Below are 22,289 nucleotides of genomic sequence, written 5' to 3' on the forward strand. Positions count from 1 at the left end.
TTCATACCACAATTAAGAAGATTTGCATTGAAATTATGCCAAGTAGCACTCCGCATCAAAAATTCTCTTTTTATCATTTACCTACTCGAGGACGAGCAGGAATTAAGCTTGGGGATGCCTGATACATCTCCAACGTATCTATAATTTTTGATTGCTCCATGCTATATTATCTACTGTTTTGGACTATATTGGGCTTTATTTTCCACTTTTATATTATTTTTGGGACTAACCTATTAACCGGAGGCCTAGCCCAGAATTGTTGTTTTTTTTGCCTATTTTAGTGTTTCGGATAAACAGAATATCAAACAGAGTCCAAACGGAATAAAATCTTCGGGACGTGATTTTCTCACCGAACGTGATCTAGGAGACTTGGACCCTGCTCCAAGGAACAAAAGAGGCGGTCACGAGGGTGGGGGGCGCGCCCCCTGCCTCGTGGTCCCCTCGTTGCTCCTCCGGCGTACTTCTTCCTCCTATATATACACACGTACCCCCAAACGATCAGAACAGGAGCCAAAAACCTAATTCCACCGCCGCAACTTTCTGTATCCACGAGATCCCATCTTGGGGCCTGTTTCGGAGTTCCGCCGGAAGAGGGCCGTCATCACGGAGGGCTTCTACATCATCCTAGCCCCTCCGATGAAGTGTGATTAGTTTACCTCAGACCTTCGGGTCCATAGTTAGTAGCTAGATGGCTTCTTCTCTCTCTTTGAATCTCAATACAAAGTTCTCCCTCTCTCTTGTGGAGATCTATTCGATGTAATCTTCTTTTTGCGGTGTGTTTGTTGAGACCGATGAATTGTGGGTTTATGATCAAGTCTATCTATGAATAATATTTGAATCTTCTCTGAATTCTTTTATGTATGATTGGTTACCTTTGCAAGTCTCTTCGAATTATCCGTTTGGTTTGGCCAACTATATTGGTAGTTCTTGCCATGGGAGAAGTGCTTAGCTTTGGGTTCGATCTTGCGGTGCCCTTACCCAGTGACAGAAGGGGCAGCAAGGCACGTATTGTATCGTTGCCATCGAGGATAACAAGATGGGGTTTTTAACTTGCTTAAAGCGTTACTCTATTTTTAACTTAATACTCTAGATGCATGCTGGATAGCAGTCGATGAGTGGAGTAATAGTAGTAGATGCAGAATCGTTTCGATCTACTTGTCACGGACGTGATGCCTATATACATGATCATGCCTAGATATTCTCATAACTATGCTCAATTCTGTCAATTGCTCAACAGTAATTTGTTCACCCACCGTAGAATACTTATGCTCTTGAGAGAAGCCACTAGTGAAACCTATGGCCCCCGGGTCTATTCTCATCATATCAATCTCCATCACTTTAATCTTGCTTTGCTTTTTTACTTTTTTTTTACTTTTTACTTTGCATCTTTATACCAAAAATACCAAAAATATTATATCTATCAGATCTCACTCTCGTAAGTGATCGTGAAGGGATTGACAACCCCTAATCGCGTTGGTTGCGAGTAGCTATCGCTTTGTGCAGGTACGAGGGACTTGAGCGTGGCCTCCTACTGGATTGATACATTGCTTCTCAAAAACTGAGGGAAATACTTACGCTACTCTGCTGCATCATCCCTTCCTCTTCGGGGAAAACCAACGCAAGCTCAAGACGTAGCAAGAACGGCCCGCGCATCTTCTCTGGCTTACGGCAAGCAAATATCATCAGCACTGGGCCGGAGCGGATCAAGGAGAGCTCATCCACCACCAGCGGTCTGCCCAGCATAGTCATCCCCGCCATCAGCATGTCCACCCTACGGTGCTTCGGAGGAATGCCCCACAGCTTAAGCCACACCTCGGGCATGGACTCTCCTTTGGGCGCGTCGGCCACAACATCCCGAATCAGCACAGTGATGTTGTTGATGGAAAGGAATAACTTGCCGTTGTGGGTAGCCATCCGCAGCATGGCAGGATCTGGGAAGACGACCGAGAAGCGATCGGCTTCGATCTGGGTCACCTGCCAGTCCCAAGCGCCCTCGAACATGTGAGGCAGCTCCACCTCCAGGATCTCCTTCTATAGCAGGCCCGAGGCGGCAGAAAGGATAGCAGCGTTGACCTCGAACCCGCTCTACAGATCCGGCTCGTCGTCTTCAGGGAACTAAAGGCAGAAAAAACCCGCCCGGAATGGCATGTCCCATAGTATGGAGCAGGAGGGGTTTGCCGCGGGAGGGGCAGTTGGCCGAGACATGGCCCTCCTACGAGCAGAGGATGCAGAGCGGCTTGAAAGAGCAGTTGCTCTGGAAGTGCCCTGCCCAACCGCACTTGAAACACTCCCTCTCATCCGCTTCCTCGACCGAAATGGGCTCGGCCATCGTGCCCTTGGAGGAGCCCGCGGGCAGCGAGGGCGACGGCTTGGATCCCAACGCCCCCACCGGCTTGAACTTCTTCTTCTTCTTCGCAGCGTAGGGGACGTCGGCCCGGTCACCCTGGAACTGCGGCATCTCATCGAGGTGCTTACGCTCTAGCCCTTTCCTCTTGTACTCCTCCTTCTTGCACTTCTTGCGCTCCTGCTCCTTCAACCACCACGCCGGCGGCGGCCCCCATCCACCAGCCTCGCCGTCCCGCGCCGCGCCTTGGCCTGTGCCTGCAGCTCGCGCTCACGGCTGCGCTTTGCCGCAGGGTCGAGGGGCGGCAGGGGGCGCTTGTCCGCCCGCCGGTCGGCCTTGGAGCCCATCACCACCGCCTCAGCAAAGGAGCGCACCAGGGGTGGCTGGGGACGGGTGGGGAGGAGGGAGCGGGCGGAGCGGCCGAAGCGTTGCACCTCCGAAATGGTGGCTGGAAACCATAGAGACGGACCTAGGGTTCCTTTGCGCATCCAGAGCCACCTATATACCCGCTCCACTGGGCCTGGGCTAGACGGGCTGGGAAACCCGCAAAGCGTCGTGGGCTGCCCCAGGCATCGCCACAAGGGACAAGCCAGACGCCGCCTCTTGGGCCGAGCCCAACACGACCATGGGTCGCAGGTCCGCTGGGCCACCCGGGCCCATCTGCCCCGCCCGCACTGGATCCCCAACCCTAGCGTAGGGCGCGCCTGACGCCGCCGGTGCCACCCGCGCCACCGCCGCCGGCACAGCCGCCTCCCCTGGGCACTGCACGGCCGCCCGAAGCAGGAGGCCCTCCTCCGCATCTGGGGCGACAAGGACCGCAGGCCCCTGCCGCGAGGACGACGCCGACGCCGCGCTGCGTACAACGCTGGCCTAAGATCCGCGCCGACGAGGGCCACGACCGCCCGGCGCAAACGCCCGCCGCCGGCCCGCCTGAAGCGAGCCGCCGAGCGCCTCCGCCATGGCCACGAAATCCGCCAGCGAGCACGGCTCCGGGCCACTGGCCGTCGCCGCACCATCAGCAGCAGCATCCTCTTCTCCCTCCGAGTCCTCCTCCGCCAACGCCCAAAAACGGCTATCGGACCAGCCACCAGCACCCGCCGAGGCCCGCCACGGCCCCTCCACGGGCGCAGGGCATGCCGGCGTCGCACCATCCTGGACCAGCGTCCACTCCGGCATGCTCAACTGGGCAGAGGCCGCCTTGCCCGCGCCATCTCCTCTGTAGTCGCCGCTCCGTACAGGAGCCGTTGGACATATCTCTCGCTCTTTAGTCGATCCTAGTCTCTCTGTTCCTATTTCCCAATCACGCTCTGTCAGGACTGCTCCCTGCTCCACCCATGAACCAGCCGCCTTGCCGCCAACGAACAACCTCGATGCCGACGCCGAGGAGGAGTTTGCCTCTGATCCGAGAACGTGCGCGGGCAAAAACCTGGCAAGGAGGGAAACAAGGGTGCGCCTGAGGCCGTCGTCTTCTGCTCTTCGCCACTACCCGGTTATCGCCGAGTCGACTGCCCGGCTGACCACCCCGTCGTAGCCATCCGCCCCGCCCCGTATGAATTTAGCTATAAATGTTTTTTGAAGTGTCACGTGCTTGCAACATTGAACTAGTGGATCCTCCTTGTGCAGCAGTGTTGCATGTACGAGTTAAATTGGGGGCAGCAAAATTTTGAATGTTTTGCAGTTTCTCTGTATGAGATTGATTAGTAATTTAACAATCACGTAGTATGCCTATGCTTTGATCCAATTGGAAATTTCTTACTGCTTGGGCAATATATTTGTTCTGTTTAGTAGTTTCTAGGGTTGCTTGAATTGGGGCAAACCTAATTTGTTTTGTCTTTGCTACTGCGGCATCTCATCGAGGTGCTTACGCTCTAGCCCTTTCCTCTTGTACTCCTCCTTCTTGCACTTCTTGCGCTCCTGCTCCTTCAACCACCACGCCGGCGGCGGCCCCCATCCACCAGCCTCGCCGTCCCGCGCCGCGCCTTGGCCTGTGCCTGCAGCTCGCGCTCACGGCTGCGCTTTGCCGCAGGGTCGAGGGGCGGCAGGGGGCGCTTGTCCGCCCGCCGGTCGGCCTTGGAGCCCATCACCACCGCCTCAGCAAAGGAGCGCACCAGGGGTGGCTGGGGACGGGTGGGGAGGAGGGAGCGGGCGGAGCGGCCGAAGCGTTGCACCTCCGAAATGGTGGCTGGAAACCATAGAGACGGACCTAGGGTTCCTTTGCGCATCCAGAGCCACCTATATACCCGCTCCACTGGGCCTGGGCTAGACGGGCTGGGAAACCCGCAAAGCGTCGTGGGCTGCCCCAGGCATCGCCACAAGGGACAAGCCAGACGCCGCCTCTTGGGCCGAGCCCAACACGACCATGGGTCGCAGGTCCGCTGGGCCACCCGGGCCCATCTGCCCCGCCCGCACTGGATCCCCAACCCTAGCGTAGGGCGCGCCTGACGCCGCCGGTGCCACCCGCGCCACCGCCGCCGGCACAGCCGCCTCCCCTGGGCACTGCACGGCCGCCCGAAGCAGGAGGCCCTCCTCCGCATCTGGGGCGACAAGGACCGCAGGCCCCTGCCGCGAGGACGACGCCGACGCCGCGCTGCGTACAACGCTGGCCTAAGATCCGCGCCGACGAGGGCCACGACCGCCCGGCGCAAACGCCCGCCGCCGGCCCGCCTGAAGCGAGCCGCCGAGCGCCTCCGCCATGGCCACGAAATCCGCCAGCGAGCACGGCTCCGGGCCACTGGCCGTCGCCGCACCATCAGCAGCAGCATCCTCTTCTCCCTCCGAGTCCTCCTCCGCCAACGCCCAAAAACGGCTATCGGACCAGCCACCAGCACCCGCCGAGGCCCGCCACGGCCCCTCCACGGGCGCAGGGCATGCCGGCGTCGCACCATCCTGGACCAGCGTCCACTCCGGCATGCTCAACTGGGCAGAGGCCGCCTTGCCCGCGCCATCTCCTCTGTAGTCGCCGCTCCGTACAGGAGCCGTTGGACATATCTCTCGCTCTTTAGTCGATCCTAGTCTCTCTGTTCCTATTTCCCAATCACGCTCTGTCAGGACTGCTCCCTGCTCCACCCATGAACCAGCCGCCTTGCCGCCAACGAACAACCTCGATGCCGACGCCGAGGAGGAGTTTGCCTCTGATCCGAGAACGTGCGCGGGCAAAAACCTGGCAAGGAGGGAAACAAGGGTGCGCCTGAGGCCGTCGTCTTCTGCTCTTCGCCACTACCCGGTTATCGCCGAGTCGACTGCCCGGCTGACCACCCCGTCGTAGCCATCCGCCCCGCCCCGTATGAATTTAGCTATAAATGTTTTTTGAAGTGTCACGTGCTTGCAACATTGAACTAGTGGATCCTCCTTGTGCAGCAGTGTTGCATGTACGAGTTAAATTGGGGGCAGCAAAATTTTGAATGTTTTGCAGTTTCTCTGTATGAGATTGATTAGTAATTTAACAATCACGTAGTATGCCTATGCTTTGATCCAATTGGAAATTTCTTACTGCTTGGGCAATATATTTGTTCTGTTTAGTAGTTTCTAGGGTTGCTTGAATTGGGGCAAACCTAATTTGTTTTGTCTTTGCTACTGCGGCATCTCATCGAGGTGCTTACGCTCTAGCCCTTTCCTCTTGTACTCCTCCTTCTTGCACTTCTTGCGCTCCTGCTCCTTCAACCACCACGCCGGCGGCGGCCCCCATCCACCAGCCTCGCCGTCCCGCGCCGCGCCTTGGCCTGTGCCTGCAGCTCGCGCTCACGGCTGCGCTTTGCCGCAGGGTCGAGGGGCGGCAGGGGGCGCTTGTCCGCCCGCCGGTCGGCCTTGGAGCCCATCACCACCGCCTCAGCAAAGGAGCGCACCAGGGGTGGCTGGGGACGGGTGGGGAGGAGGGAGCGGGCGGAGCGGCCGAAGCGTTGCACCTCCGAAATGGTGGCTGGAAACCATAGAGACGGACCTAGGGTTCCTTTGCGCATCCAGAGCCACCTATATACCCGCTCCACTGGGCCTGGGCTAGACGGGCTGGGAAACCCGCAAAGCGTCGTGGGCTGCCCCAGGCATCGCCACAAGGGACAAGCCAGACGCCGCCTCTTGGGCCGAGCCCAACACGACCATGGGTCGCAGGTCCGCTGGGCCACCCGGGCCCATCTGCCCCGCCCGCACTGGATCCCCAACCCTAGCGTAGGGCGCGCCTGACGCCGCCGGTGCCACCCGCGCCACCGCCGCCGGCACAGCCGCCTCCCCTGGGCACTGCACGGCCGCCCGAAGCAGGAGGCCCTCCTCCGCATCTGGGGCGACAAGGACCGCAGGCCCCTGCCGCGAGGACGACGCCGACGCCGCGCTGCGTACAACGCTGGCCTAAGATCCGCGCCGACGAGGGCCACGACCGCCCGGCGCAAACGCCCGCCGCCGGCCCGCCTGAAGCGAGCCGCCGAGCGCCTCCGCCATGGCCACGAAATCCGCCAGCGAGCACGGCTCCGGGCCACTGGCCGTCGCCGCACCATCAGCAGCAGCATCCTCTTCTCCCTCCGAGTCCTCCTCCGCCAACGCCCAAAAACGGCTATCGGACCAGCCACCAGCACCCGCCGAGGCCCGCCACGGCCCCTCCACGGGCGCAGGGCACGCCGGCGTCGCACCACCCTGGACCAGCGTCCACTCCGGCATGCTCAACTGGGCAGAGGCCGCCTTGCCCGCGCCATCTCCTCTGTAGTCGCCGCTCCGTACAGGAGCCGTTGGACATATCTCTCGCTCTTTAGTCGATCCTAGTCTCTCTGTTCCTATTTCCCAATCACGCTCTGTCAGGACTGCTCCCTGCTCCACCCATGAACCAGCCGCCTTGCCGCCAACGAACAACCTCGATGCCGACGCCGAGGAGGAGTTTGCCTCTGATCCGAGAACGCGCGCGGGCAAAAACCTGGCAAGGAGGGAAACAAGGGTGCGCCTGAGGCCGTCGTCTTCTGCTCTTCGCCACTACCCGGTTATCGCCGAGTCGACTGCCCGGCTGACCACCCCGTCGCAGCCATCCGCCCCGCCCCGTATGAATTTAGCTATAAATGTTTTTTGAAGTGTCACGTGCTTGCAACATTGAACTAGTGGATCCTCCTTGTGCAGCAGTGTTGCATGTACGAGTTAAATTGGGGGCAGCAAAATTTTGAATGTTTTGCAGTTTCTCTGTATGAGATTGATTAGTAATTTAACAATCACGTAGTATGCCTATGCTTTGATCCAATTGGAAATTTCTTACTGCTTGGGCAATATATTTGTTCTGTTTAGTAGTTTCTAGGGTTGCTTGAATTGGGGCAAACCTAATTTGTTTTGTCTTTGCCCCCCCCCCCCCCCCCCCCCTACATTCTTGTCAAGCTCCGGCACAAAGTTCGACGACCTTGCTCCTACAACTATGAACTCGTTGGTGTGGAAAAACTAGGCCCCTCCTAAATGCAAAATGTTTGCATGGCTGGTGCTTCAAGATAGAATTTGGACGGACTATAGATTGCATCGCCGGGGTTGGCCAAATTATGGCGATTGTCAACTCTGCAAGACCCAGGGAGAGTCCGTCGAGCACATGCTCTTCACCTGTCGGTACTTCTTGCGCATGGATTTCGGTCCGGTCCAAGATCCCACATCTTATGCAGCAGCTCACAGTGCTGGGAAGAGGAGGCGGCGGCGCGAGGCCAGGGAGGCGGGGGAGGGGGTGTGCACCGGGCGATGTCGTGGCTGGAGAAGAGATGGAGTGCTCCGTCGGGCTGGAGTAGAGACGGCGTGCGAAGGAAATGATGCAGCGGGGAGAGCAGGCGGCGGGGAAAGTAACGTGTCTGTCTGTGCGGCGAGAGACTGATAGTTTCTCAGTGGTTGCTCTTATTTTAGTTTGTTTTTTATAGCAAATGCTCTTCTTTTTAGAAGGAGCGATTGTTTATACTAGCAAATAAGTATAGGCGTTCCTCTGGTTGCTTAGTGTGGCCTAATTAGAGTATCTACAACCGCAATCAATTGCTTAATTTGGCTCCCCATACGTCCACGGTTAGTGTCTGGGCATGTTTGTTTTGGACCCTTATTTTCCTTTTAAAACAAGAACATTTCTCATATTGTCTTTTTTTTGCGGGGTATTATCCTCATATTGTCTGATCATATGCATATGATTGGTGGATAGAAAGAAAGAGAAAAGCAAGAGAAAATATAGTCCGTGGTGGGCCAAATTCTACATGGCATCCTGCCCGGACATGTCCGGATATCCGTGTATCCTCCGCAGATATGGATTGGATATCGGAGTTGTCGGTCAGTCCGGGCGCTTGGGTCAGATATAGGGCGTCCTGTTGGATTTCATTTTTTCGTCCGGACAGCCCATCCGGGTGTTTAGGGCGGATATAAGGGGTCCAGTTGTAGATACTTCTAAGCATTTCAGATTTAACAGATCGTCGATCAAATGAAGCGTCACGGGTGTCTCTTTTGTTCTTCTTGTGTTTTGATCGATGATCGAGAGCCCATTTGATAAGTAAACAAGTAGAGGCTTTTCCTGTTGTCCAATTTTATTTTATTTTGTCAATAGCACTTTTGACCATTTGATTTATATTTAGCGCTGGGCAGAGAAATAAGATTCAAAATTCAGAGTTGATGTTTTTTTTTTATCATAGATTATGATAAAGGAATATAAATGCGTTGCACGTGCACACTTTCAATCAAGGGCTTGTTAGTCTTGTTATTAGTTCCCGCGTTTTCGAGTCCGATCTGTAGGTGGAAAGTATGAAGGATCTCCACTCCGAGTAGGTCAGGAGTCCCCCTCCAGCCCCTCCTCGTCTATATTAGGAAGATCTCCACGCCGGAACCCTACCGCACTCTTCCATCGATCGAAACCTAGACGCGGAGCAGAGAAGAGCAGGGATGGAAGCCTACAAGTTCGGCTTCGGCCTCGGCATGCCGCCGGCGTTCAAGTTCGACCCCACCGACGGCGACATCGTCGCCTACTACCTCCTCCCGCGCGCGCTCGGCCTCCCCAACCCGCACGCGCACGCCATCATCGAAGAAGACCCCGGGAGCGCCCCGCCGTGGGAGCTCCTCCGGAGGCACGGCGGCGACGGCAAGATCGAGCACGCCTTCTTCTTCGCCCCCCCCCCCCCCCCCCCCCACGGACGGCGGCCGCAGGAGGCGCACCGTCAAGGGCGGCGGCGTCTGGCAGGGGCAGAAGTTGAACGAGGGCACCGTCACCCTGCTCGGCCCAGGCGGCGTCGAGTTGGACCTCGCCTACAAGCGGTACGACCTCACCTTCAAGCTCAGGGCCGGCCGCGGCAGCGCCAGCACGGGGTATGTCATGCACGAGTACGAGATCACGTCGCCGCCGCTCCCCGGCAAGGTGCTCGCCCGCGTCAACATCAGCAGTAACACCAAGAAGGAAAAGGCAGCGGGCGCGGCCACCGCCGGCGCCGACCAGCAGGTTGTGGTCCAGGACCCTGAGCTGCCGGGCACGAGCTACTACGAGTACGACCACGATGCCGCCGCAATGGCGAGCAACGGCGAGGGACTTGGTTGCACGCAAGCTGGTGCTCCGTATGGCGGCAACGGCGTTGACACGACAGATGCCGACTCCTGCTATACGCCTCTCCCGGATGGCCAATACATCGACTACGGCCTCTCGTACACCAACCAGCTTGCCGCGGCGACGACGAGTCACAGCCAGGGATTCACCGGCGCTCAAGCTGATGCTTTCTACGGCTGCGGCATGGTGGGGACGAACGGCGCCTACTACGACCCTTCACAGTTCGTCCCGGTTGCTAGCCAAGAGGTTGCCCCATGGCCTAATCAGCTGGGCCAGATCCACAGCCACAACCAATACTACGCTGGAGATTCCTCCCTGATGTGCTCCGGCGGCGAGCAACAAGCCGGTGGCGCTCTGTATGGCTACAACAATGACGGCGGTGCCATGAACACCGAGAGCGCCCACTCGCCTATTTTGCCCTGCAACGGCGGGGAGGAGAACCGGGACGAGATCTACGGCTACGATCCCTCTCGGCGACAAAGGCGGCGACTTCAGTGAGCAGAGCAACGCTGGCGATGCGGCCACCGAGATCGAGAGTGAACTAGTCGAAGCAATACATCTCTAGAAACTAGGATATGGGATAGCGTATCATACTACCATACCATGTCATGTGCTTGTGCCGATGGATGATGGTCTACAATTACGCACCCGGATTTTTTGAACTCCATAATAATTTTACTACATACGCAAATCTGTCATCCTGGTTGAAATTTGTTTTTTCCACTTATTACAGACTTCAAATGTTTCTCTCGTGATCGAACCAAACGGTGGCTGCCATGTAGTACTCCCTCCGTAAAGAAATATAACAGTGTTTAGATCACTAACGGAGGGAGTACATCGCATTTCTGTAGTTAAGTTGCAGGATCATTTTCTTCCTGAATGCAAATGGCTCCCAAGTTACTAACTTTTGTGACTGTTCACAACACAAAATTGTGCATTGGTGAACCATGGTGATGCAGTCAGTAGGGTACAGTGGCAGTGACCGTTCTGTGCCTGGGGTCTGTCAGCACGGAGCACACATTGACGAAGCCTGCTTGGCTGAGCGCCTCCTCCAGATCCAGCATGTAGTACTCGTCCAGGAACGGTTCGGTGCTCTTCATAAGAGTGAACAGAACGGGTGATAATTCCTGAAACGGTAGTAACAATTTGTTAGTACCCCAGTCAATGTGAGTGAGAAACAGATAAGGAGCTTCAGTAAATTTCGCTCGAGGTTACCTGGAGTACTTTTGATTTTGGCTGCGGCGAGCACAAACACAAAAGGAAACGAAGTTAGATGTCTGAACCCTTTTCAAAACAGTTGTGTTACCAGGTACAGTAACTGATTAATATTGGGAAACTGAATTTTCTTACTGAGTTGTCGGTTAAGGCGATGGTTCCTCCTGGACGAAGCAGTCTGAATGCTTCCTTCGCCAATCCGATTATTGCTCGTGCTGGACACTCGTGGCACTGCAGGTGTTTATAGAATTGCGCTTGCGGCATTAGTGGTGATTTGCGAGTACCTTTTCATTTTCTACTTAAATGGTGATCTCTTGATAAAAGCTGACTTTGATTTCCCCCTGTAATTTTACTTATTTTTCAAAGTCCTTGGCACAACGTTCATGTAAAGAAGTCTAGAATCCTAATTAGATGCAAAAATAGGCATGTCACTACAATTGTGTAAGATCAAGATCAGTTATTGTTTTGTCGCTTCAACATTTTCAGTCTCTTTTAAGAAAACATTTTCAGTCTTTATTTCACAAAAAAAAGTCTGTGTCTCCCTTTCCAAGATTATTGAGGGTATCAGCTAATTAGACTACATTGGTTGATTTTTGAAAGAAAAAAAATACAGGGAGGTTACATTAGTTTATTTTGTGATAACCATTCAAGATATGATAGAAATTACCACATAAGCAAGGGAGACGACGTCAAATGAATTCGGTGGCAACCCAGTCGCTTCACCATTTGCATGAACCCAACGAATAGGGTTTTGCCGAGACAGTTGTTCTTCCTTCTGTGCTGCCACGGCCAGGAAGTAGGGCGATAGATCTAGTCCCTTGGTCATTGAAAAAGCTCCAAATTAGCAAATCCATATAAAAACCAACCAAAGGAATCATCAATATGCAGAAAGGTAGCTATAACACAATATGTTAACAAATTCATGTAGCTTAAGATAAGCGGTAATAAGAGCATGGCACCATGCCATCAAACTGAGTCGACAATATCGATACTGCTAATATTACAGCATGATTTTTTCTGTTTTATCAGAGATCCTGGATGCTATGATTTTCACAAGATTTGATCGTTTACCCAAAACACTAGCAGACACTGAACCTTGACAAGACAATTTTCAGAGATGTGGCAAGAGATGCACTTACAACAGCCTTAGCCGAAGGGAACCTCTCAGCCAGGTATCTGGTGCTCACTCCAACAGAGCAGCCAATGTCCAAAATGTCATTGATCTGGCAGTTTTCCCCCCCGTGCTTGAGGTGATGCTCCTCAATTGCATTCATCCAGTTTCCCCGAACAATCTGGTTCGCTTCTTCGATGGAAGTAGCCTCGGGTATGGCCCTCTTTGCAATCGACAAGGTCGCGGCCTCAGCCTCAGCTGCAGCCTGCATCATTCGTGATCAACACGAGAGAGAAACAGGAGTTCAGATAAAATGTGCTCGACTGCATGTCTTCCGGAACATATGTAGAATGGCAAACCTAAAGGAAAAATAACTGTCTTTTAAAACTGAAGTACTTACAACTCAATGGATCTGAATTATCACAAGTGCAGAGAGAAGAGAGGGAAGCAAACAATTACCAGCCATGATAGGTTCCCTTCGTCATAGGCGTGGAATGGGCTCAGATAATCTGCTCAACATAAGCAAGCCATGTTAATGCTTCTGCTTCCTTGATAATTCAGTATCGTGCCGATCAAATCATCGAATCAGAGGTGCAGCTGAAGGTAAAAGCATAACCTTCTCACTGTAAACTTTTTTGTGATTGATGCTACTGGACTAATTAACCAGCTAAAGAAATGTGTTATCGAACAAAAGAGCTGACGAAGAAGAGATGATGGTCGGAATGGTGGGATGAACTGCTCACAGTCAGGGTAGACGATGTCGGGGTCTCTTATCCTCTCGAACACCTCGTACACGTCAGACTCCAGCACCTTCCTCGTCATCTCCCTCCACGGGATGTTGGACTTCTCCGCCGTCCTGGATAACAACCATCCATGGCCTCCACCATCACGGCGCCCAAGTCCAACCACCGCCACTACATTGCTGACGAGAAGCCCAACAGCTAGCTAACTGACTGACGGCCAATGGTGCGCGGTGCCTACCTGATGATGACCTCGCGGGAGGCGACCTTCATGAGGGAGTAGAGCGGCTTGAAGGCGATGAGCGCGGCGACGAGCCGCGACACAGGCGTCTCCCCGGACCACGCCGGCCGCTCCAGCGACCCCTCCTGCGGCGCGGCGCCGGTCACGGCCGCGACGACGACCGCACCTCGCCGACGGCCGCCGCGGCTGGTTTCTTGATGGTGCCGCCGGAAGCCGCCGCTGGCGGTGGTGCCGGCGCGCCCGAGGATGGCTGCCATTTTAGGCCGCTCTGCTGGAAATGCTGTGGTGATTTTCTCTGCCGTCGTTCGATTTTCTCCGCTCTACCGGAGCTCGCTGGTGTGGCTCTAGTGATGATGGCCTTTGATTGGCGCTTGGGATTGTGCTGCTATCTAGAGGGAAACTCTGCAGCCAATAGGATTCTGACACGTCCCCTTATTTCCGTTGTATTTGAAGCTAATTTTTTGAAGAAAAAGAAAGGGAAATAAACACGGAAATGAGGGTGATGACAACTGACCAAAAACTCATAGGGAGCACCTATGGCTCAGGCGCCTGGTTGTTTTTTGTATCCGTCAATTTTTTTTACCTCAGAGTGAATCCAACAAAGATAGTTGTCGAGAAAAAAGAAATTCCACCACATGCGCGCGCACACACACACACACGAAGCATTAGGCTTGTACGTATGAGAGAGGGGCTAAGGTGTTCGCCAAGCCCTAGCCGCCTCGTGCTGTTTTCCCTCTTTATAAACACTTCAGAACTCCAAGTGAGGGGTCTTCGAAAATTCTGAGCGAACAACAGAAGTTTTGCCAAGTGCATTGGTGGTTCCGAGTAGAATGATCGACGCTCCAATGTGCTAGGGTTTGCAACGGTTATATCTGGATGAACTGCTCAATGGTTCCGACTGGAAGAGCTTGGCATCTCCGAAGATTTGAAAGTTAAATAGATATAGCGAAGGAAATGAAGACTTTTGAGGGCAGTTGGAGTTTGATCTTTAAACTCAAATAGAAAGAAACTCAGCATAGCTTGTTCATCATCTTCTTGATAGTATCGACATGCTTATGAACTCAACGTGATCTTGGATCACTAAAATGAAATGGAGAATTCTAAGCTTGGCCAACACTTGTCTTCATCATAATTTGTGGGGTCACATTTCATTTCCTTTGGTGCACACACAAGAACCTTTCGGGAGATAGACTAGATAAGCATTAGTTCCTTGAGATATGTTGTCAATAATATTAAAATCCACCAAGCGGATTAGATTCACTTTCAGCGGCACATCCTCCTCGTCGTTCGAGGGCTCCCAAACCCTCACTGTGGCGGAGTGGTGCCGAGCGTGTTGGTCGACCACCTTTGCCAAGATGCAGGTAGCGTCATACTAGGTCCTCACAAACGAGGAGCTTGCGGCGGCATGGGCCGTTGACCGGTCCAAGACCACCAAGAAGACTAACACGCACCATCGTTGTCGGATCAGCTAGGGCCTTTATAAGATAGGGGTACTGAGGGTGTTGGGAAACGTAGTAATGTCAAAAGTTTCCTACGCACACGCAGGATCATGGTGATGCATAGCAATGAGAGGGGAGAGTGTCGTCCATGTACCCTCGTAGACCGTTAAGCGGAAGCGTTATGACAATGCGGTTGATGTAGTCGTATGTCTTCACGATCGACCGATCCTCAGTACCGAACGTACGGCACCTCCGCGTTCAGCACATGTTCAGCTTGGTCGGGGAAGAGTTTCGTCAGCACGACGGCGTGGTGACGATGTTGATGAAGCTACCGCAGCAGGGCTTCGCCTAAACACCACTACAGTATGACCGAGGTGAATTATGGTGGAGGTGGGCACCACACACGGCTGGGAGAGATCTTTGTGATCAACTTGTGTGTCTAGAGGTGCCCCCTGCCCCTGTATATATAACGGAGCAAGGGGGAGGCCGACCGGCCCTTGTTGGCACGCTAGGAGAAGGAATCCTCCTCCTAGTAGGAGTAGGATTCCTCCCTTCCTACTCCTACTAGGAGGGGGGAGGAAGGGAGAGAAAGAGAAGGAAAGGGGGGCGCCGCCCCCCTCCTCCTCTCCTAGTCCAATTCGGACAGAGGGGAGGGGGCGCACTGCCTGCCCTAGGCCGGCCCCTCTCTCTTTCCCTTATGGCCCAACAAGGCCCATTAGCCCCCGGGGGGTTCCGGTAACCCCTCCGGTACTCCGGTAAAATTCTGATTTTACCCGGAACTCTTCCGATGTCCAAATGTAGGCTTTCAATAAATCAATCTTTATGTCTCGACCATTTCGAGACTCCTCATCATGTCCGTGATCATATCCGGGACTCTGAACTACCTTCGGTACATCAAAACATATAAACTCATAAAACCGATCGTCACAGAACTTTAAGCGTGCGAACCCTACGGGTTCGAGAACTATGTAGACATGACCGAGACATGTCTCCGGTCAATAACCAATAGCGGAACCTGGATGCTCATATTGGTTCCTACATATTCTACGAAGATCTTTATCGGTCAAACCGCATAACACTATACATTGTTCTCTTTGTCATCGGTATGTTACTTGCCCGAGATTCGATCGTCCCAATACCTAGTTCAATGTCGTTATCGGTAAGTCACTTTACTCGTTCCGTAATGCACTATCCCGCAACTAACTCATTAGTTGCATTGCTTGCAAGGCTTATAGTGATGTGCATTACCGAGAGGGCCTAGAGATACCTCTCCGACAATCGGAGTGACAAATCCTAATCATGATCTGAAAGGACATGCGGTGCCTCCATGTGTGGTTTTGGTAATTGATGACATTCTCTATGGACTAATGGTTGTATTGAGTTATATTTGAATGATTTTTTCCATAGGCATTTCTTGAAGTCCATGTGTTGGTTTCAAGGAGTTTATGGGTTGACCAAGGTGCTATTAAGGAATTATCCAAAGATTGGTCATGTGAGTGTTGAGCTTATTGCAAGCATGTCTTGAAGAGGAAGATTGTGTGATCATTCATGTTTACCTTCAAGACATCATCCAAACGAAGAGAGTTGGAAATATTCAAGGTTGATCAAGACTAAGTCAAGAGTGAATCAAGTTGATCAACTCACAAAGAGTATAAGATGTACCGAGAGGGATCAAGTGATTCCATGATATGGTAAGCATTGTCCATTGCACTATGTGTACTAACCCATGGTCTATGTGAGAGTCTATGTGGGGTTAGGTACATATCCATGGGCTTGCATCAAGAGGATGATATCATACAACCCATGGGAAGGATGACATCAAGTGGTGATCGTCATCAAGATTGTCGTGTGCAAGTTCAAGTGGAGAATCACGAAGAGATCAAGTGCTTGAAGCTTGCCATCCATTGTGGTGTCAATGGACTTGTGAAGATGTGCCGAAGAGTGGCTCACCCATAGTGGAGTATGGGGGAGCAATCATCTAGTCTCCATCGACCCAACGCAATCAAGAAAGGTGGTCCATCTTGAGGAGGACAAGATCGTATCATCTAGCTCAAGTGGATCATGTGCAAGGCAAAGGTTTGCCCTTGATAGGTTTTCTATTTTACCGGTCTCATGGTGGTAGTTGGGAGACCGGGTTATAGGATCGATAGCCGTACTATCAAGGGGGGCTCTCAAGTGAGTAGCTTGATCGTCTCGTTCGTCGAGAGCTCAAACCATTGCATCCTTGCATCATGTTTCTTGGTTCTTGTTTAGTTCTCTTTGTGAGTCTTAGAGCTTTTGGTCATCTTGATGACAAGCTTGAGTTCATCGAAAACGGAGTTCACATGCGTCTTCTATGATGTTTTCGGTGTTGGAGGTTTTACCGATCTTATCCGAGGAAGGGTTCTCACCTTTTTATTATGGGTCTTTTCTAATTTGCTTCTTATTGATATTTCTTTCAATATTGTGTTAGCCCTTGTCTCTAGCTTTCCAACAAACTTGGTTTCATTGAATTCGGAGTCTGTTTGCAAAAGTTGTGGTAGTTTTGGTGTTCTGAAAAGGTTGCAGCGGTACTACCGCGATTTGGAGCGGATGTAATTTTTTACTACCGCTCCAGAGCGGTACTATCGCTCCAGAGCGGTACTACCGCGGCTCCTACAGCAGTAGTACCGCTCCGGACCAAAAACTCGTCCCAAGTCCTACGGTGGTAGGCCCGGATGTATTTTTTAGTACCGCTCGCTAGCAGTAGTACCGCTACCCTTTGCGGTAGTACCGCGAACCCTAGCGGTAGTACCGTGAGGACAAGCGGTAGTACCGCTCCGACGGTTCTACTCCCCTTTTGCCTCGTCGCTGTTGTTTTTCAAAGGGGTACTTCCACCCTAGCGGTAGTACCGCTCCTTGGAGCGGTAGTACCACTCTGTGCGGGCTGTGAGCATAACGGTTGGATTTTTCCCCACCTATAAAAGGGGGTCTTCTTCCCCATTGAACCTAATCCTTTTTAGCTCGTGTTCTTCCCCCATTGTTTACCTTCTTCGAGCTTGCTAACTCTCAATCCCTCCAATGATTCTTGCTAGTTCTTGAGGGAAAATAGAGAGGAGATCTAGATCCACGTTTCCACCAATCACTTTCTCCTCTAAGTGAGGGGAACCCCTTGGATCTAGATCTTGGAGTTCTTCGTGTTCTTCTTTCGTTCTTCCTCTCATTTTCCTCCCTAGCATTAGTTTCTTTGGTGGGATTTGGGAGAGAAGGACTTGGGCACTCCGTGTGCCCTTGCCATTCCATTTGGTGCATCGGCTTGAGTTCTCCACGGTGATACGTGGAAGTGAAGTTTGAGAAGCATATTACTTTTGGGTGTTTGGGCACCCTAGAGCTTGCTCCTCTTGGGTGCCTTGGCGCCCTAGACGGTTGGTGGTGTTCGAAGCTCAATCATTGTGGTGTAAAGCTTCGGGCAAGCGTCGGGGTCCCCAATTAGGTTGTGGAGATCGCCCCGAGCAATTTGACGGGTACCGGTGACTGCCCCCAAGGGTTGCCAAAGTGTACGGATTCGGTGACCGCCCCCAAGGGTTGCCATTTGTACGGGTTCGGTGACCGCCCTCAAGGGTCCCTTAGTGGAATCACGGCATCTTGCATTGTGCGAGGGCGTGAGGAGATTACGGTGGCCCTAGTGGCTTCTTGGGGAGCATTGTGCCTCCACACCGCTCCAAACGGAGATTAGCATCCGCAAGGGTGTGAACTTCGGGATACATCGTCGAATCCGCGTGCCTCGGTTATCTCTTACCCGAGCTCTTTACTTATGCACTTTACTTTGTGATAGCCATATTGTTTCTTATCATATATCTTGCTATCACCTAGTAGTTTATCTTGCTTAGCATAAGTTGTTGGTGCACATAGGTGAGCCTAGTTGTTGTAGGTTTTGTGCTTGACAAATTAACCGCTAGGTTTATTCCGCATTTGTTCAAGCCTAAACCGTAATTATTTTAAAGCGCCTATTCACCCCCCCCTCTAGGCGACATCCACGATATTTCAATTGGTATCAGAGCCTCGTCTCTCTTTATAGGGCTTAACCGCCTAGAGAGTAAGGATGTCGACTAGGGGTTTAGGATTCTCTGACACTCTTAGTTTCGATGGCACAAATTTTGATGTTTGGGTAATTCGCATGCTTAATCTTTTTAGGGTCATGGACCCAAATTTAGAGCGAATTGTAGATATGGGTTTTTCTCCTCCAAAGGATCCCCAAAGATTATCTTTATAGGATGAGAAAAACTCTTATCTCAATGCTCAAGCTTCTAATGTGCTTTTCTATGCTTTGAGCAATGTAGTTATATTTCAACTCATGCCGTTCCGGGATGCTCATGAGTTGTGGACAAAGCTTCAAGATAAATATGGCGTGTCCAAGTTTTGTGGGGATGATTGTTCTCCCTCCACATTCGGCCTTATAGTATTCTCAACTTCTTCTACTTCACCTACATGTGGTTTGCCACAAGGTAATGATATGGTGAGTAGTGTTGGTTATTGCAATGATGATAGTGTGTTTATTGTGGATGATCCTTCATCACTATCTTATTGCAATGCTCCTTCTTTGGGCTTTAACACTTCGAGCACTCCAAATGTTTCACATGCTTGTGTTGATAGTCCTTGCATATCATGTAGAAATTGCTTGACTAAATCTCATGATGATATGTTTACTATGTCTTGTTGCCATGATAAAAATGCATATATGTCCTCGAATTGTTGTGCTAGCAATGTAGAGGAAACCCGACACCCCATGGAACAATATGTGGTCTTGAATGGTGCTTCAACGGATCCTACATCATCATCTATTGCATTTTGCCTTATGGCCAAGGCTTCAAAGGTATCTCCCACTTTGAATCCCAATATATCTTGTGATGATGGCAAGAGTGATGATGATGTTGATTATGATGAAGAGAATGATAATGTTGCCTCCTTAAAAACTAAGGGGGAAATGATTTTTAAAGCTCTTCACAAAAATAAACTTTCTCATTCCAACTTCATGGAAATCATGTCTATTGCCATTGAAGGCAAGAAATACATTGAGGAGTTGGAATCTCATCTAGAGGAGCATGAGGTCAACATTGAGAAAATGGAAGCTCATGAGCGTGATTACGCAAATGAGATCGTGGAGCTATATCAAGCTCTTGAACATGAACAAACCACATCCGAATCTCTTGAGGAGACCTTTGCTCTAGAATTATCTAGAATAAAGGAATCTCGTGATAGAGCACTCAAGGTGGCCAATGATTTCAAAACTAAAAATGCTAAGCTTGAAGTTGCTCATGCTAGACTCCTTGAGGATTTTGAGCACCTCGAAAATGGCTCAAGGGTCATCAAGGGTGAGCTCATCAAACTCACCGAGTCTCATGCTCAACTTGAAGCTTCTTACTTAAAAGAGCTTGCCAAGGTGTCCTCTCCTATTGTTGTTAATGATGATGCTTGTGATACTAACTCTATTACTTGTGAAGCATCTATTTTGAAGGAGAATGTTGAGCTTCGGGCTCCACTCGAATTGCTATCTAGCAATTATGGGAAATTGGAAGAAAACCATGAAAAGCTCTCAAGCTCTCGTGATGATCTTCTAGTATCCCATAATGAGCTAAAGATAGCTCATGAGGCCATGATTTCTAAGGTAACATCTGGTGATCCTCATGTGGATACTAGCACTAGTTCTAGTCAAAATGCTATATTGCCATGTGCTAGTCCTTGTAATTCATCTACTCACAATGTTGGTACATCTTGTGATGAATTGCTTTCCTTGCCTTGTTGCTCTAACGATGAAGCTTATACTTCCTCTAGTACTTGTGTTGAGACTAACCATGTAGAGGAAATCAAAGAGCTCAAGGCCCAAGTCACTTCTTTGAAGAAAGACTTGGAAAAAAGTCATGAAGGGAAATCCACACTCAACAATATCTTGAGTGTGCAAAAATCCCCCAATGACAAAGGTGGACTTGGATTCAACTCCAATAAGAAGAAGAGGTCCAAGATGATCAAGAAGAAGGGCCAAGAACATGTCAAGAATTCAGCCAAGATTATTATTTGCTTCAAGTGCAAAATTGAAGGGCATCATGTTAGATCTTGCCCATTGAAGAAGAAACCCATTAGTGACAAGCAACAAGGGAAGCGGCCACAAGTTCATTCTCATGCTCAATCTCAAGTTGAAGAAAAGCCTCTTCCCAAGAAGACTCAAGCTTATGCTTCTCAAGTTGAGAAATCAAGTGAGAAGAAAGTGAAGAGTAGACATTGCTACCTATGTCGCGAGAAAGGTCACCCCGCCTCTTCATGCACTAGTGGTAACTTATCCAACCCAATTATTATTGATGATATCTATTCTCTTGGGAAGGATAATGTTGGCAATGTGTTTGCCAAATTTGTTGGTTCTCAAAGTGGTGTCAAGAAAAGAACCATTTGGGTAGCCAAGCCTATTGTGACTAACCTCTTAGGACCCAACTTGGTTGGGGACCAACAAGCTCAAACTTGATCAATAGGTGATATTGGAGGTCTTTGGAGACTTGGATACATTATGAAGAATTAAGGGGACTTCATCATTCTTATTGTCTCAAGCCAAGTCATTCGGGTTATCAAGTTTCTATCTTATATCCAATGTTCCTCCTTGCGGTAACTCGTGTTTAAATTGTTTACTTGAAAGTTACTTGCCCCTTAGCATGTTGTGGTTTTGTACCTTGCATGTGCTTGTATATGTTGTGCTTCCAATTTGCTTATCTTGAGAAATCAAGTATGTGTATGTTGTTTTGCACATCACGTACGTGTGTGTTGTGTGTTGAGCCTTTTTGCATCTTGTTTATTTCTTAGTTGGCTCTTGTGAGAGATTAATGGAATATCCTATTATGGGGGAGTGATGTGCTTTGTGCACCTCACAATCCTATAAATGTGTGTACATGAGTAATACCATCTAGTATTGATATTTCAAGATTATCTAGTCACTATGTGGTATGTCTTCTCATGAGAAATTCAAATTCTAAATAGTCCATTAATTATCTCTTGTTGGATCCTTTTATCTGCCTCTTGTTTATCCTCAATTGGTATCACATTATGGGGGAGTAATATGTTGTGTGTATATTACTAGCCTAGAAAATGTGTACATTTGAGATATTGTCACCTAGTGTTGATATTGTAAATTATCTTGTTCCTAGGTGGCATGTTAGCTCTACAAGTTGCAATTTGCTTTTTGTTTCGTGTGAAGATGATGTCGGATATCCTTGTTATCTACCACCGGGAATTATTTCCAAATACTTCTTGTCTTTTGACAATTGGTACTCATTTATGTGTGGTAGAAATTATTGATCATCTTTACGTTGGCCTTTGCTTTTATTTGCTTTATCTCTTGCCTAGGATTGTGTCAACTCCCATTGTATTCCATACCACTTGTGGATCTTGTTAATTTCTTGACCTTGTCTAGTGTTTTCTAGATATAGTGAAAGTGGTGATCCCACCTCGTGCATTTTGTATTCAAATGCAAATTCTCTATAATGCACTAGTCTTTGGGGAGCTATCCTATTCTCTATAAAACACTCATCTTGTGATTCTTATCAAGTGTGTGTTTGTGGAAGGCAAGCCATTTCTTTTTGGTGCTTTGTGCCATCATGAAACTTTGTAGAGGGCTTGGTTTGTTTGGAACCATTCTCTCTTTTGGGAGTTTGACATCTTTCTTTTTGAGTGTATCAATGGATATCTCATTCC

General features: G+C 50.7%; 1 protein-coding gene and 1 pseudogene across 1 annotated transcript; one reads left to right on the forward strand and one right to left on the reverse strand.

Annotated features, from left to right (window-relative positions):
* The first annotated feature begins 9,170 nt into the window (after positions 1-9,170).
* On the forward strand, positions 9,171-10,360 carry LOC123128291 (NAC transcription factor ONAC010-like; annotated as a pseudogene).
* A 144-nt stretch (positions 10,361-10,504) lies between these two features.
* On the reverse strand, positions 10,505-13,511 carry LOC123128293 (uncharacterized). Its single transcript, XM_044548260.1, has 8 exons — positions 13,159-13,511; positions 12,921-13,033; positions 12,637-12,686; positions 12,206-12,442; positions 11,734-11,883; positions 11,202-11,297; positions 11,067-11,087; positions 10,505-10,978 (listed from the first exon to the last, which is right to left on the reverse strand). Exons 1-8 carry the CDS (start codon positions 13,413-13,415, stop codon positions 10,811-10,813), a joined length of 1,092 nt encoding a protein of 363 aa, XP_044404195.1. The 5' UTR covers positions 13,416-13,511; the 3' UTR covers positions 10,505-10,810.
* Positions 13,512-22,289: the final 8,778 nt, after the last annotated feature.

The sequence above is a fragment of the Triticum aestivum genome, chromosome 6A (genome assembly GCF_018294505.1).
Source record: "Triticum aestivum cultivar Chinese Spring chromosome 6A, IWGSC CS RefSeq v2.1, whole genome shotgun sequence".
Lineage (NCBI taxonomy): Eukaryota > Viridiplantae > Streptophyta > Magnoliopsida > Poales > Poaceae > Triticum > Triticum aestivum.

Excerpts from the sequence above, each read along its gene's own strand:
- LOC123128293 (XM_044548260.1), bottom strand. The coding sequence starts at position 13,415 with ATGGCAGCCATCCTCGGGCGCGCCGGCACCACCGCCAGCGGCGGCTTC. Across the intron at positions 12,443-12,636 it reads AAGGGAACCTATCATGGCTG|GCTGCAGCTGAGGCTGAGGC; the intron begins GTAATTGTTTGC and ends CGAATGATGCAG. Across the intron at positions 11,884-12,205 it reads TCCCTTCGGCTAAGGCTGTT|GGACTAGATCTATCGCCCTA; the intron begins GTAAGTGCATCT and ends TCAATGACCAAG.